General features: G+C 41.7%; 1 protein-coding gene across 3 annotated transcripts in view; it reads right to left on the minus strand.

Moving 5' to 3' along the window:
• Positions 1–16,763, minus strand: part of Kif6 (kinesin family member 6) — a 394,766-nt gene that overhangs the window by 77,322 nt on the left and 300,681 nt on the right. For all 3 annotated transcript variants that reach the window (XM_048805240.1, XM_048805239.1, XM_048805241.1), the window contains one exon: positions 13,833–13,888. In XM_048805240.1, the coding sequence (XP_048661197.1) occupies positions 13,833–13,888 (56 nt within the window). The remainder of the gene's footprint in view (positions 1–13,832; positions 13,889–16,763) is intronic.

Consider the following 16,763-nt stretch of genomic DNA (forward strand, 5'->3'; position numbering starts at 1 on the left):
AATTGAATGTGAAAAATGGAACAATAAAAAAAACTACAAGGATATTTAGGAAAGTATTAAAAAGATACTTGGCAATGGGCAAGTCCTTGTTATCACTATTACAGTGGCCATTTCTAAGTACGAAAGCAATGGAGGAAGTCGGACAAGACAAGATCAATGTATTTGACTATGTAAAAATAATAAAATGAAAACCCAGTGATTGATAACACACCTTGCAAAGCCAATCACTATTACTGCTGCCAAAACAAAGGGGCAAGGGCAAGGCGCTTCTTTTTTGATTTTATTTTTTTATTAGTGCATTATGGCTGTACATCCCATTGAGGTTCACTTTGACATGATCATACACGCATGGAATATAATTTGATCCATTTCGGTCTCTAGTCTTCCCCCATTCCCTCACCTCCTGTTCTTCTTCCTCTACTCCACTGGTCTTCCATTTATTTATAGTTTTTAAAATCAGTTCTTTGTAGATGTGCATAGAGGTGAAATTCACTGTGGTATATTCGAATTTGTACAAAACATAATTTGGTCCATTTTTGGTCCATTCTTCTTCTCTTTTCCTGTCCCTCCATATTTTCTCAAGCCCCTTCTCCTGCTCCACTGATCCCTCTTCAATTTTTATAGAATTCCATTTATTTTGGTTTAGCTTTCACATACGAGAGAAAACATTCTCGAGCCTTGACTTTTTGAGTGTGGCCAATTTCACTTAGCATGATATCCTCCAGTTCCATGCATTTACTGGCAAATGCCATAATTTTATTTTTTTCATGACTCAGTTAAAATTCCACTGGGTATATATACAATATTTTCCTATTCCTTCATCTCTTGATGAGTGTCTGGACTGGTTCTATAACTTGGCTATTATGAATTGTGCTGCTATTAACACTGAGGGGGTTTTACTCCAAAGTATATGCTGACATTGGTTCTTTCATATAAATACTGAGGAGTGGGAGAACTGGATCATATGGTGATTTCACTCCTAGTTTTCTGAGGCATCTCCACACTGCTTTCCAGAGTGGAGATTGTGCTAATTTGCAGTCTCACTTACAATGTATAATGTGCCTTTCCCCGACATCCTTACCAGCATATATTCTGATTTGCATTCTTGATGACTGCAATTCTGACTGCAAGGAGATGAAATCTCAATGCAGTTTTGATTTGCATTTCCCTGATTTCTAGGGATGCTGAACATTTTTTCATATATTTGTTGGCTGTTTGCATGTCTTTTGAGAAATGTCTGTTTAGTTCTTTGTCCATTTATTAATTGGGTTATTTAGTTTTTTGGAGTTAAGTTTTTGAGTTCTTTATATATTCTGGATATTCATCCCCTTTCTGAGGTGTAGTTCCCATTCTGTAGACTCTCTCTTCAGGTTTTTGTTTCCTTTGCCATGTAGAAGCTTTTAAATTTGATGCCATGACACATATCGATTCTCAGTTTAATTTTTTTGCTTGGGAGTATTACTAAAGAAGTCAGTGTCTGCATCAAATGTGAGTGTTGAGCCTATGTTTTCTTCTGGCAGTTACAAAGTACCTGGTCTAATTCTTAGGTCTTTGATTCTCTTTGAGTTGATTTTTGTGCAGGTGAGACATAGGGATCTAGTTTCATTCTTCTACATATGGATACCCAGTTTTCTCAGTGCCATTTTTTAAAAAGGCTCTTTTCTCCAGGGTAGTTTGTGGTGCCTTTGCCAAGTATCAGACAACCGTATGCATGTGAATTTGTCTCTATGCCTCCTTTTCTGTTCCACTGGTCTTCATATCTGTTTTGGTGCCAATACCATGCTTTTTTAAAAATTTTATTTTAAAGGAAAAAAGAAGTTTTTTTTTTTTTTTTTTGCTTTGCTAGCAAAGGAGAAACACAGGAGACTCCTGTCCTAGAGGCTGTGATTCTGCCCATCAGCAGGAACACGGAGCTTTAAAGAGGTGATTCAAAGGCTACATTCCATGTGTTCTCTGTTGGAGTTGGAATTCGCTTGTTAATTTGGGAGATAGTCATTTCTGAGGCCTTCCAGTGCTATCCCCCAAATCTGGATTACTTCATTCCTATGGTGGGTGTGTACTCAAGGGCAGATAAATCTGTCTAGGATGGGCAAGAAGGGTAATCCTGTCTCCTCTGAGATTAGGGAGGGAGAGAGTTTAGTGGGGAGCAGGGAGAGAGGAAGAGAAAGAAACATGTCCATTAAAAAACAAAACAAAACAGCATACTATAGTGATGCAGTCACATCAATGTTTATAGCAGCTCAATTCACAATAGCTAGGCAATGGAGCCAACCTAGGTGCCCTTCAACAGATGAACAAAGAAAGTGTGGTGTATACACAACAGTGGAGTATTACTCAGCCACTATGAAAAATGATTTTATGACATTTGCCACTAAATGGATGGATCTGAAGAATATCATGCCAACTGAAAAAGCCGATCTCCCAAAAACCAAAGGTCAAATGTTTTCTCTGATATGTGGAAGCTAATCCACAATAGGGGGCAGGGGAAGAATAAAAGTCCAGTAAAAGAGGAATGAAGGGAAGGGAGGGGAACAGGAAAAGGAAAGACGGTGGAATGAATTTGACATAACTTTCGGTGTACTTATATGAATACACCACAGTGAATCTCATCATCATGTACAGCCAAAAGAATGAGGTTCTAATTATAATAAGACATTCCATGCTTGTGTAATTATATCAAAATGGATTCTACTTTCATGTATAACTAAAAAGAATCATTAAAATGTAAAGTGTGTGATGTGGGGGGAAAAAGGTACACTCATACATTGCTGGTGGGACTGCAAATTGGTGCAGCCAATTTGGAAAGCAGTATGGAGATTCCTTGGAAAGCTGGGAATGGAACCACCATTTGACCCAGCTATTCCCCTTCTCGGACTATACCCAAAAGACCTAAAAAGAGCATACTACAGGGACACCCACATCAATGTTTATAGCAGCACAATTCACACTAGCTAGAATGTGGAACCAACCTAGATGCCCTTCAATAGATGAATGGATTAAAAAATGTGGCATTTATACACAATGGAGTATTACTCAGCACTAAAAAATAACAAGATCATGGCATTTGCAGGCAAATGGATGGCATTAGAGCAGATTATGCTAAGTGAAGTTAGCCAATCCCTAAAAAACAAATGCCGAATGTCTTCTCTGATATAAGAGGGGTGACTCAAAATGGGATAGTGAGGAAGAGCATGAGAAGAAGACTACCACTAAATAGGGAAGAGAGGTGAGAGGGAAAAAGAGGGAGAAGGGGAGTTGCACAGAAGATGGAAGGAGAACCTCATTGTTATACAGAATACATATATGATGTTGTAATGAGAAAAAGAAAAAAAAAGTGTGTCACATTAGATTGGATAGAGAGAAAGGATGGGAGAGGAGGGGAGGAGTGGGGGGGGATAGGAAGGGCAGCAGAATAGAATAGACAATATGATTGATGTATGTACATTCCATGTATGTATTATATGTCAAAATACATTCTGCTGTTACGTATGACTAAAAAATAAAAATAAATCGTATGGTTAAAAAAAATGTAAAGTGTGAAAAATAAAGTTGCAGTGGCAGAGCAGCATCAGGTGGAGCTCTGTCACATTTCCTCCCTGTCAATCTCTATATCCCATTTTTATGGACAAATGGGAGATGACATCTCCAAGCTGACTCCTGCTGAAAGAGGGCGAAGTTTGGGGAAATTCAGCATTGAGCATTCAGCATCAGAGGAGCCCAGGGGTCCACAGTGGCAGATGGCAGGTGACTAGACAAGGCATACCTAGGGCAGGGATCACGCTAAGACAACAATAAACAAGACGCCATGCTGTTCTTGTTACTGGAGCTCTGTGGTATTATTTGAGACCCAGTATTGTGATGCCCACAGCATCACTCTCCTTGCTCAGGATGACTTTGGCTGTTCTGGGTCATTTATTCTTCCAAATGAATTTTAGAGCTGTTTTCCTCTAGTTCTGTGAAGAATGTCATTGGTATTTTGATGGGGATTTATCGACTCTGTATAGTGCTTTTGGTAGCATGGCCATTTTGACAATATGAATTCTGCCTATCCAAGGCTATGGGAGGTCTTTGCTTTTCTAAGGTCTTCTTCAGTTTCTTTCTTCAGGGTTCTAGAGTTTCTGTTATCTTTTACCTCCTTGTCAGATCTATTCCCAAGGTGGTTTTTTTTTTTTTTTTTGTGGTCACTGTGAATGGGATAGGTTTCCTGATTTCCTTCTCAGCAGATTCATTGTTGGCATACAGGAAGGTGATCGATCTATCCAGAAGAAACCATGAGGATATAGAAAACTTAAACAGCCAAAATCCAGCAATGAGATTGAAGCAGTGATGAAAAGTCTTCCAACAAAGAAAAGCCCAGGACCACACAAATGCTTGGCTGAATTCTACCAGACCTTTAAAGAAGAACTAATGCCAACCCTCTTCAAATTATTCCATGAAATAAAAAGGGAGAGAACACTGTCAAATTCATCCTATGAAGCCAGTCTCACCGTGATACCAAATCCAAAGATATATTAAGAAAGAAAACGTCAGACCCACGTCCCTGATGAATGTAGATGCAAAAATTCTTAATGAAATATTGGCAAACTGTATTATTAAAAAACAGATTCAAAAGATAGTACACCATGATCAAGTGGGTTTCATCTGAGGGATGCAAGGTTGGTTCAACATTTTCATATCAATAAATGAAATTCACCACATAAATATTCCACCACCTATTTATATTAAAAATATAACTAGAATAGAAGGAACTTACTTCAACGTTTTAAAGACTATATATGACAAACCCAAGACCAATGTCATACTGAAGGAAGAAAAACTGAAAACATTTCCTCTAAAATCAGGGACAAGACAAGGATGTCTGGTCACCACTCCTATTTAACATAGTTCTTGAAACTCTTGCCAGAGCAATCAGGTAAGAGAAGGAAATTAAAGGGACATGAAAAGGAAAAGAGGTCAAATTATCTTTGTTTGCTGATTATATGATTCTATATTTAGATGACTTCTAGAGCTGATAAACAAATTCAGCAAAGTAGCAGGATACAAGACCAACATACATAAATCATTCACTCCTATACTGCAGTAAGGTGCTTCTTTGAGAACGTGGAAATTAAGGAATTAGTGTCACCCAAGAGGGTGCCAGATATCCATCATTGTGCCTGGACTACCCATTCTTTTTTTGAAAAAAGAGAAACCTCTGGTCACACACTTTTTTGCCTCGGTGGGCGTGGGCCTCTTTCTGGCATACGATACCATTTTTCCTCTCTGGCCATAGTGCCTGGACTAGGGGGTGGTTTCTGACCCAAGACAGAACATTCTTAAGCCTGCCAGTAGCTCCTATCCTGAAGGACTAGAAAACATCAATTGGGTCAGTCGGTTTCTCTTTTTTATATTTTAGAGTTAAAAAAAACAAGTAAATAATTAGCTTATTTGCCTTGGGGACTGAAAGATAAAGGATACTTTCAGGTACAGTTGGGGCCAAGGGAGACCAGTCATGAGAAGGCAGCAGCTATGGTCAGCAGGACTGGCAGGTTGTGAGGGCAGACAAACACGGGTAGTGAGAGGCTCCGAGGGGGCACGAAGACACACGCTCTGGGGCAGCATGGTTCCTGATGACTCCCACATCCTAGTTCTGGCTCCCACTCAGTTTGAAGGGGCTAGCTCTTAATATAGTGTCCTGATGAGATTTTCATCATCACTACACAGGATCCTAAATCTAAGCTCAACTGGGTTTCTATTTCTGAAAATCAAGGGCCAAACTAAAAATTATTGTTTTTGTGATACAAAACACTGTGCAATGTGACTTGGGGGTTCATCATTCAGAGGTGGTGTCATGGGAGAAGACACATCTCCAAAGAAGGGTCCCAGGAGTTCTCAGAGAAGACTTGACTCAGCACCAGAGGGGTATTGGAAAAGAATTTCAGCATGTGCCAGTTGATGGCATAGACAGAGCTTTATTTAGGAAAGTAGATACATATTCAGAGAGAATGGGACTAAAGCAAGGAATATATTTTCAAAGAAGACTGCGGGCCATCTCCAGAGGGAGAGACGTCAACCCGTTGGTGTAGGGTGTTAGTATTTATAGAGGGCTGGTGCCAGGGCAGAGTTGTGTAATTTTGCTCCAGTTTTTCTTATGTTTGAATACTGCTCTCATTTTACAAGAGCATGGGTCAAGGGCACGGGTCAAGGGCACGGGTCAAGGGCATGTCACTCAGGAGATGATATTGATTTTGAGAGCTTTGTGTATCTTAGTGGTTCATGGGCATTTCCCGTGAGACTCAGTATATCTATTCCTTTATCCAAAATCCCTATCTCAGTAGGGATGGGATATAATTATATTTTAGTAAGAAAACATATCCACATATTTTATCTTATCTGGAGATATATAGAAGGTGACTGGTCAGTCTGGATAGTAGATGAGGCAGGTTGTAATGGTGAATGCACACGGTCCATAGAGGACAGGGGCTGACCAAGGACTAGAACTGACATAGGCATACTGGTTCCTGTGGGCAATGGACATCCTGTGAGTCTTCACCATTACGAAAACCTCTCTCTCAATACTGCCTACTTGTCTTTGTTTTGATTATCTTTGTGGTTGGAGATGTCCATTTATCAGTCTTTCAATAACTAATCTAGTTTGTTCCTTGGGAGGAAGGTGCCCGAGTTGGAGGTGATTAAGAGTTCTTGCCTACAAAAAAATATCCACCCTGGTAAATTAATGAATTGCTTTTTAGGCTTGTAGTGTATGATTGGCACAGGTCAGTCTTCCTGAGCCCACTGCGCTGAGGCCAGGTCCTGGGCCCTGGTTTACTCACTAAGGTAAGACTACTCTGTCAGGACTCCCTGGAGGCAGCCATCCATCTTGATTTGCTGCCATTCCAACCAAATCATTGCTTCCTCCTCTGTACACCATGATTATTAGTGTTACTGCTTGTCAGTGAATGCACTCTACAGCCTCCAGCTTGTATCAAATCATGTTTTTGTTTGATTTCCAAACTATGACAGCAAAACATTCAATCAATTTCATGAGGACATCAGTCATACCGGTTATGAGCTGTCACTCAGATAACTGCATGTCTTGGAACATTCTGCAATTTCAGTGACACCGGAATTGTTACAGAAGGGGTCTTAAGAAGTCATCTTTGCTCTTTTTTTCTCTAGATACCCTGAGTCATCACAGAAAGATATTTTCCTATTCTGCTTTTCAAGATTCCCAGTATCTCTATCCATTTAATTACCTTCTTGACAAAATGTTCTTTCACACAATCAAATGTATTTCAATGTAACTGAAAATTGTTTCTTCTTTCTTGAGTCTCTTGAATACTGAATTACAATTTATTGGTACTTCTGTATAACATCAAATAATAAAAGTAAGCTCTCTTGCACCTATATTTCTTTAGCAATAATTAGCTCACCTGCAATTGGCTAACAGGGAAATTACGTTATATAATTTCCATTCTCATTTGTTCATATAGGATTTTTTTTTCCTAATAAGCTAAAGTTTTGCAACACCAGATAAAAACAGCTGAGTGCAGGAAGCTGGGGCGAAGCACAGACCTGAACACCTTCCCCGCTCCCCACATTCCCTTCTGTGGTCTAGGGTAGCCATGTGTTTGCTCTTAGAAATGCTGATTACAGAGGCTGGGGTTGTGGCTCAGCAGTAAAGCGCTTGCCTATCATGTATAAGGCACTGGGTTTGGTTCTCAGTATCATATAAAAGTAAATAAAATAAAGATCCATCAACAACTTTTAAAAAATATATATAAATGCTGATTATGCCATTCTTCCCAGCTTTGTGTGGCTGTTCATATCTCCATAATTTAGCATCCTCAACCTTCCTTATACCCTCTTCTATCATGATATTCTCATTTGGAAAAAATATTTGATGTTTTATATGGTATTTCCTTATGTATCAGGAACCTAACATGCCTACTATGTCATTATTGTTACTGAATGGTCATAGATAGAATTCTAGTTAGAGATAACATGGATTTTGAGAGTTCTTCCTCCAATCTTAATTTTTCTACAATCTCTGCTCTTTTTCTTTTTCCACATTTTTTTATTGGTACATTATAGTTCTACAAAATGGTGGTATTTATTGTTATGTATTTGTATACATTATAGCAGAAGTACCTGCACTTAAAACAGGTTTTAAATTTTTCCTATTCATAGTCTTCTTTTTTTTTCTGGACAAATAAGTCTGTTACCTTTCCTAATAGGAATTATCCATTCTTTTACAGATGTCTCTTGTTCCAGGCCACCGATTTCTGTAAAATTTGTAGTGAACATGATTTTTGTATGCCCAGCACTTCTTCCTTTGAAGAAGGATGCCTCTTTCATTCCTTACTAACCCTGCTCAGTGTCTGTAATGGTGCCGATGGGCTAGGCGCTCACCAGAGGAGCAGCACACGACCTAGGCCAGTCAATCAGAACGCTCCGAGCACCCAGAGGCAGGGAGGATGTTCAGAGAGGGCCCACAACAGAAGCCAGGTAGATGGTTCCTCCCTGCAGGGACTTTGGCTAATGTTGTTGGGAAAGATCATTTCTTAGAACTATTCTACAGACCATGTACACTGGAGCCTCCAGGGGTACCTTGCTACTTAATAGGGAGAGGATCAGACAGCTTAGTTAAGCAGAACTAAGATATGGAGAGAGAAAAGGAGAGGAGAAGGAGAGAGAACGTATTCAAAGCCAGTTTTACTCCTTAGACTTCTCAGTTACATGAGGCAATAAATTACTTTTTATGCTTATAGGCAAACATCCTGGCCTATGCAAACTGGATGCAAATTAACTGAAAATTTTTAATAAATGTAATTTAAACATCAAACTAAATACTCTAATACACAAACTGGGTTTATATTTAAAATAAATCGGTGGTGAATCACTTAATGAAGCAAAAATCTACTTGTAACATCTTAATCATCACTTTAGCTGCTTTCCTCTGAATCATCTCTATTCTGTGGAGAGCAGGAGTTACCTAGGAAACGCAATGCAGTGTGGGCCTGGAATTGCTGGGCACAGACACAGAAGGGAGAAGTTTTGGCTTGCACATTTCTTACTTTTGAGATATTATCATTATTTTTTTTTACTTTATAGCAATAAACTTTTATCTCCTGGTCTCTGATGACATCTATGCCTACCCTTAATCAGGCTTTCTCTAGTTTTTATTTGTGCAGGTTACGGTACTTAAGCATAAATACTTGGTTACATCTAATTTTACTAAACCTCATCTAAGTTCACTCTTTGAATTCTTTTGCATTTTCTGAAGCATTTATAAACCCATCCAGTTGGAACCATAAGGAACCTGAAGACGCACCTTTACTGCTGTTCTCCAAATGATAAAAAGCGATATCTGAAACCCATATGGACACTGAATCATACCAGAGATGCTGCATGCCCACAGGAACCTTAATGCAAACTAGAAAAACTAGGAGTTCCTTCCTCCGGGCAGGTAAGACTAGGAGCAGGTGCATATGGGACGGTGAACAAGAGCTGGCCCATTTGCTCCCACAACCTGGGCCTCCTCCTGTATCATGTCACAAAGAGTCTTAATTTTCTTGGATTACGCCTGTAGCCCTTGAACCAGGGTCTAGGTTGAGCCTCTCGCTGGGCATATTATGTACGATGATAAAGGCCAAAGATTCAGGAAAACTGATTAATAGCTTAGGGAAAATTTAAACTTAGCAAAAAACATAAATGTTAGGTAAACTTTAACTTGTGGAGATAGCATATGGGGCTTAAAAGTTTTGGGTTTGGACAGAAGTGGATTTTAATTCTAATTTCACTGAACTCCATTTTTTGAAAATTCTGTAAAATAATGAAAATACCATTATTTCATAGATTCTAAGACTACATCTACCTTAAGATCTATTACAGAGGTTTTTTAATGTGAAAAAATAACCAAATGGGATGACTAAGCGTATTCTCATATCACAGGTATAAAGAGTGTAAAAATTATGTGTGTTAGAATCTATGACGTATGATAATACATTTTCAGGTTTGGAATATTTCCATAGACTTTACTGGTTGAGCATCCCAAATCTGAAGATTCAAAATCCACCATGTGGCTCTCAAACAATTTCAGATTTCAGAGCATTTTTGATTTTGAATTTTTGGATTTGGAATGTGCAACTAGTACCCACCTTAAAGGTCATGTCTTCCCTGTGAGGATTAAATGAGATAATGTAGGTCAAGTTCTCAGCCTGCCATGGAGCAAGGGCTCCATAGATGGTGGAGGCTGCTATTGTCCTTGCTGTCCTTGTTATTTGAGGCTGGCAACAATAGAAACAAAAGGGTATACTTAGCTCAGGTCATCATAATCTAGCAAAATGAAATGGAGATTATCTTTTTTCTAGGAAAAGATACCAGAAGCAGTAAACCTCAAGCAAAAACTGAATGCAGAACATACACAGAGCTGAAAAAGAGGAAAATAGTCCTTTTTATCCTGCTGATAAATCTTAGAAATGATTTCCTGAATCCCAAATGTATGTTGGAAACATTTAAAAGAGTATTGTTCAAATCGTGGGTTGGAGTCCTTCTTTGAATTAGGAAGTAAAGAAAATTGCCAGAACATTTTGCGAGTGTTTTCAAGTGTTTGTTTTTTTATCTCACCTTTCACTAACAGCTCTTCTAGTACACTGCCTATGATTTTTGAATGGATTACCAAGCAGCTCACTAGTGAAAGCCTCCTGGGCGGCCTTCTGCGGTGGTCGTTTTCATTTAGAAAGGCCTGGGGGGAGGAAGAGGTGCCAGGGGTGTCAGTCAAACTCTTTCACCCGCCTCCAAAGCACCTGGCCCTGGCCTGCTTTAGGAGTGGGCCTCACACCAACGAACAGCCTGTTCATTGTCCTTTGATGCCGAAGACAATGCAGCCAGTGGTGGGACACTGGAAAGGTGAGTGCCAGGATCCTGGTCAGTCAGAAAATGCCAGCCCGATGCCACTGCCTGTACCGCAGGTGGCTTCTTGGCCCGTGGTTGGCCTCACTGCATTTTGGAACACGCAGCGATGGAGGTAGAGTGTGTATGAACGCGCTCACAGCATAGATGGTGTGATGAAGAGGGGCCGGATGCCCTTCTAAATGGGACAGGTAAAGACAAGGACAATGGCTCTCCTATACAAACAGAGACCCTGTTATTTTTCAGGGAGAATCTAAATTGGTTATTTCTTCCATTTCTATTTCAACTTATTTCCATCTCAGGATTGATGGCAACAGTTTACCTACCTAGTTGGGCTGGTTTCTAAAAAGGAAAGGCGTAATATGGACTGAACTTGTAAAAGTGGGATATTATGTGGTCACTACTGAATAGGAAGCCTTTAGGGGTTTTTGAGAATGAAACTCAAGAGGCAATTCTAGGTCACAATATCAGAAAAAGCAAGTTGCTGTGGAGACAGTGGCCTCTGAATCTCTAAACACGTGGGTTGGCCAATCCACAGAGCACAGCACAGATTTGGTTCCCTCTCCGTGCGCCAATTACAAATGCACTGCCTGGCATTCCAAGCCCACCTCAGGGCCCAGAGGCAGGATGTGGCCCAGTTGGGAGTGGTGCTGAGTCACCATCCCATGTCATGGTACATCTGTGCTGTGATCCTGCCTCCTGGATTCACTAAGGCACTCCTTGGGGATGGCAGACTCCACTTGACTTATTTTTTCCCTAGGAAAACTGCAATCACATCATAAATTTCCTAAAAAACATTTTCCTTCAAGTTTGTCTTGGAAATTTTAAATATGTGTACCCATTTCACCCATACTCCCTTAATCTTGACCTGATGTCTCAGATACTATGATGGTGGCTACTCCTTGTGGTCAAGAACTGCAACCCACCAGGGCCTTCTTGGATCAAGAACCCAATTTGAAAGGTGGTGGCCAGGAGGTGGGCCTTAGTTTGCAATTTGCATAAGATGAAGAGGGAGTGCCATTGGTTTTACTAACACCACTGGACCAGCCAATTCTCTGTTAGCAATGGAAGCTTGAGTCTCAAAACTGGTGTGAGCTCTACTCATTATTTTCTGAGCACAACTTGCATAGATGTAGGTCATCCTCTGACCTGCCTAACCTTGAGAATATGGCAAACTGGATCCATCAACACAAATTTCTACACCAAGATTATGGAGAACTTGGGGTCACATAATGTTGACAGATGGGCCTGGATCCACTGAAATCTGCTTCCCTTTTCCTCTCTGCTTCCTCTCCTTTCCAGGCAGCCCATGCCAGCTAGAACGCCCCTACCCTGCTTTCCAGGACTGGGCTGCCCCTCCCCAGGGGCCTCTGCTTTCCTGCCTGAAGCAGAGGGCACAATAGCTTAGTATCATTTTCCTTATAGGTTTGGGTCACTGACCTCTTTGAGAGCTGGATAAGCTCTAGATATTATCTCCAGAAAAAACACACATATCTTGAAGCCCCAGTTTTTTACATGCAGTTTTAGGGAGTTAGGGAATCAGGTCAAGAAACAGGTTTGCAAATTTGTGTGTGTGTGTGTGTGTGTGTGTGTGTGTGTGTGTGTGCCAGGAATCTTCTAATAGTCTGAAGAAGATATTCTCTTTCTCTGAATAATGATTTTAGGTGAATAAAATACATAGGCTTATGGGAGAAACCAATTATAATGAAATAATTTACAAAATTTCGAAACTTTCTGATATAGAAATACCTATGTACTTTTATCTAAATGGATTAGATAACAAGATCTAATGGTAAGTCTAGTAACTACTGCGATTTTGAAGTACCGATGAGCAGAAAAGATGTTTTACAAAGATTGCCTCATTGTGAAATGAAATTACTGTGATTTCCACTGATGGCAGGTGCTACCATTTCTGCTGGGGTCTGCTGTCTACATTCATCACTGAAGGCAGTGCTAAATTTCAGCTTCAGGTTCGTGAAAATCCAGGGGCATGTGTCACCATCCATAATTCTGAACTTTAGGTTAACAATCCCAGAGATGCAAAGATTCTCTGTGACTTGGGGCCTGGCAGCCGCACCGTTCTGCCTTTATCACAGAGGGAAACACGGGGCTCTATTCCCAGACTTAGATCAGCTGAGGCTATCATTCTACAGGCAAGGCAAGTCGGGGGGACACTTACAGTAGCTTCTGTCCTGCCCCTGTGGAGAGAGGAAGATGGGGTGGGGTGGGAACTGGGGGGTCAGATGCACACAGGTAACTCCTGCTTTCCTGAGCAGAGGTGAAGGCAGAGAGATTTCCTCTGTGAAGCTGCCTCAAGTCTGGAAAATGCCTCAAGTCTGTCGAGTCTTGTAGCTTAGGATATGGGAAACCTCTTCCTCTCACTTTGAACAGGATTTGAAGCCCCCAGGCATCAAGTTTGCCACTTGCCTTAACGAAGCCTTTCCAGACATGCTCTCGTAAGTGGGGGAGCCCTGCTCGGCCGCTTGTGTCCCAGGCAGACACACGGGTTTATTTTTGCTTCTCTTCCTCCCACAGCTTTATGAGTGGTGCTGAAAAATGCATACCTGGGCCCCAAATGCTAAACCTGAGGTTTGGCAGGTGTAAAGGTGTGCACAACACTTGGAAATAAGAAATAGCATCGCTATCATCATACAGTAATGACAAGTTGAGCCACTGTCAGAACAGCAGGGAAAGGCGGGGCTTTCTCATTGGTGTGCTAGAACTCAGGCCTGCATGAGGGTGAGGAGTTCAAGTTCAGATACAAGGAAGTACGTTCCTGATGGGTGGTGCGTTCCTGATGGGTGGTGGAAACTCCCCAGGAAGAGCCCCTGAAAGCAGCTTCCTTGGCAGGGTCTCTCCTAGAACTAGATGTCGTGGCTACTCGGATGGTCTGACTGTCACCATCTGTCAAAGAGGCTCGCACAATATCATCTGCTTACCAATTTTACTTCTTGCTTCATTTATACTTTCTCCCAAGGCCTTTGCTTCAGAAAACCTAGAGGGGGAAAAAGAGAAAAATTTACTTTTTATGTTCATCCTACATTATGTTTGAAAAAGAATAGATTTCTGAGACATCTGTAGACTATTATAAAACTTTATTAAAAGACATAAAGGAAAATCTAAAGAAAGTGAAATATATTAGGCTTAAAAATAGAGATAAAGTTTATATTATTATAGATACCATGAATTTTTAGTCTTTCTAGCCTAGAATTTTCATTCTCATATTCTTTAATTTATGGTTTTGATTTTCTTTTGTTTTATGCTGCAAGGGTACCAGAATAAAGCATGCAGTAAGGTTTCTGCGCTGTGATCTATCAATCATGGTACCAAGATCTTAGAGCCAAAAAAAAAAAAATACATACTTAAATAGTTTTTTCCTGATTATAAAGTAATAAATCCTAGATCAGCAAACTATAACTGTTCATGAGACAAATCTAGCCTGCTGCCTGGCTCTGTAAATAAGGTTTTCTTGGAGCACAGCCACACCTACTCATTTCTATACCGTCCACGGCTGCTTTTGTGCCACCACAGCTGAGCTGAGTAGCTGGGACAGGGACCTCATGGCCTACAAAACTGAAAATAGTCACTCACTGGCCCTTTTCAGATAAAAGTTTTCTCACTCCTGCCATGTATGATTATTGAACCAGAGTTTGAAAATATAATTGAAGAAAAAAATTCAAATAGTTCCCTACACAGAGATAAGCACATTTTCATAGACATACACATCTAGGTTTTTTTTTTTTTCCCCTAGCAAGTTTCTATAAAGTGAGCTCATACTATACATAGGATTTTGTGCCCTGATTTATTTTGTTTCACTTAGCATTTTAAGTCCTTCCCTACAGCATTAGAAACTCTGATTTTTGATGAATGAATACTAGTTCACGAGATGGTCGTGCTGGTGTTGAATCAACGAGGCCTCTATATTTTCTAGCATCAATTCATGAGCTACCTACAACAAACCCAGCAGTGCGCTCAGGGAGGACCTGGCCTCTAGGAGAAGCAGGTAGTTCAGTTCTCTACACAGAGTGGACCTGATGAAATGTTGGTTGCCTTCCCTGCCTCTCCTTTCTGCCATGAAGTTAAGGAGGTAACTGAAAATCTATGAAACAAAATCCATACTACGTGGTGAGAGTAAATCGCTGTGCTATCTTGGGTAACCACAGTGATGCCATTAGAGTCGGACTAGGAAAGGGCCTTTCCCTGAGTGGGGCCAGGAAGTAGGAGAGCTCTGTGCATAAGGTGGGATTAACCGGGGTTTTGTGGCTGCATAGGAGTTTTCAGAAAACTTTTTATTCTGAAAATTTCCAAATATACCCCAATACAAGAGTAGGACGAGCCCTCACATACCTCGTGCAATTTTATTTCGATCATCTCTATCTCCCCATCCTCTTCCCACCCTCCCAGATCTTTCTGGATCCCACTGAATCCCAGCTCTCCTCATCACTGTCTCATCCATAAACGTGGAGCTGTGTAGGACCGTGTCAGAGGCGGTGGGAGAGGCATCCCAGCAGGGAACATAGGAGCAAAGGCCCCCTGCTCTGTGCAGAGGGGGGGGCAGTGCCAATTACATCATCTCCATCTTTCTGAATCTATCTGCTTCAGCTGGGCTGCAGGAAGGAAGTGTCCAGGGAAGGGGACTGCATTTTCTCTTAGTGTTGGGTTTCTAGGGACCCCTCCCGGCTGCCTTACTGAGGCTGTTCAGTTCAGGCTCAGTGGAGGTTATGGAGGTCTTCTCCATAACTGTCCCCTTCCAGAGGGAAGTGCAGTCGAGTCAGAGCTGGCTCGGTCCAACACACCGGCAGCAGGAAGTGCTGCTGCTTGCTGTTCTGGGCTCTGTGGGCTCCCATGGGTCTCTGCTACTGGGAAAGGGTAATTTGTCCACGTCACAGAGTTGAGGACTGGCTTCCTACTCTGAGTTCTGCTAAGGGAGGGACTGGGACTGATCACGGCTGGGTCCATCCCCAGTACCTAGGATTTGGTGGGATCTGATCATTGCACAGTGCTGGAGGAGCCAGTGTGAGTCTATAAAAGGGAGGACACTCGGAGCAGAAAGGGCCATCTCCACTGTGCAGTGGCCCAGGGAAGCCCTGTGGGCCTGGGGTGGAGGGGCTTTTCCACTGGAGAGCTGGGGTCTAAGGGTGGACTGTCTTCTTGGACCATTCTCCCTTCACTTTGCCAGTTGTCACCACTCCAGGCCACCCCCACCCACATGATCCTGGTCAAGACAAACTCTGAGAGGCCCAATCAGAGGGAGAGGAGGGAGAGATGAGGAGGAAGGCGGGAGGCTGAGAAAGCAGTGGGAACCCAGCATCGGGGCCACACTCTGCCCAGCCTGCCCGCGCCTCCCCACCTCCCCAGCCAGCCCAAGTCTCCAGTCATTCCCTGCTCCCTGCCACTGCTCCCGGGTGAAGTCCTGCCCACCTGGCCGTTGCGGGGGCGGGGGGGTTCCTGACTCCTGACCTTTTAAAAGAGGCCCCAAGGATGAGCTGGTTCAGGGGGCAGAGAAGTGAGTGGCCCACTCTCCCGGGGCACAGGACCCTAAGCGGAGCTCCCTGAGGAGGTGTGGCCTGTATGGGAAGGGCTTCTTTTTTTTTTTTAATTTTTTATTGTTGGTTGTTCAAAACATTACATAGTTATTGATATATCATATTTCACACTTTGATTCAAGTGGGTTATGAACTCCCATTTTTACCCTGTATACAGATTGCAGAATCATATCAGTTACACATCCATTGATTTACATATTGCCATACTAGTGTCTGTTGTGTTCTGCTGCCTTTCCTATCCTCTACTATCCCCCCTCCCATCCCCTCCCCTCTTCTCTCTCTACCCCCTCTACTGTCATTCATTTCTCCCCCTTGTATTATTTT

Source organism: Marmota marmota, unplaced genomic scaffold (genome assembly GCF_001458135.2).
Source record: "Marmota marmota marmota unplaced genomic scaffold, marMar, whole genome shotgun sequence".
NCBI classification, from domain to species: domain Eukaryota; kingdom Metazoa; phylum Chordata; class Mammalia; order Rodentia; family Sciuridae; genus Marmota; species Marmota marmota.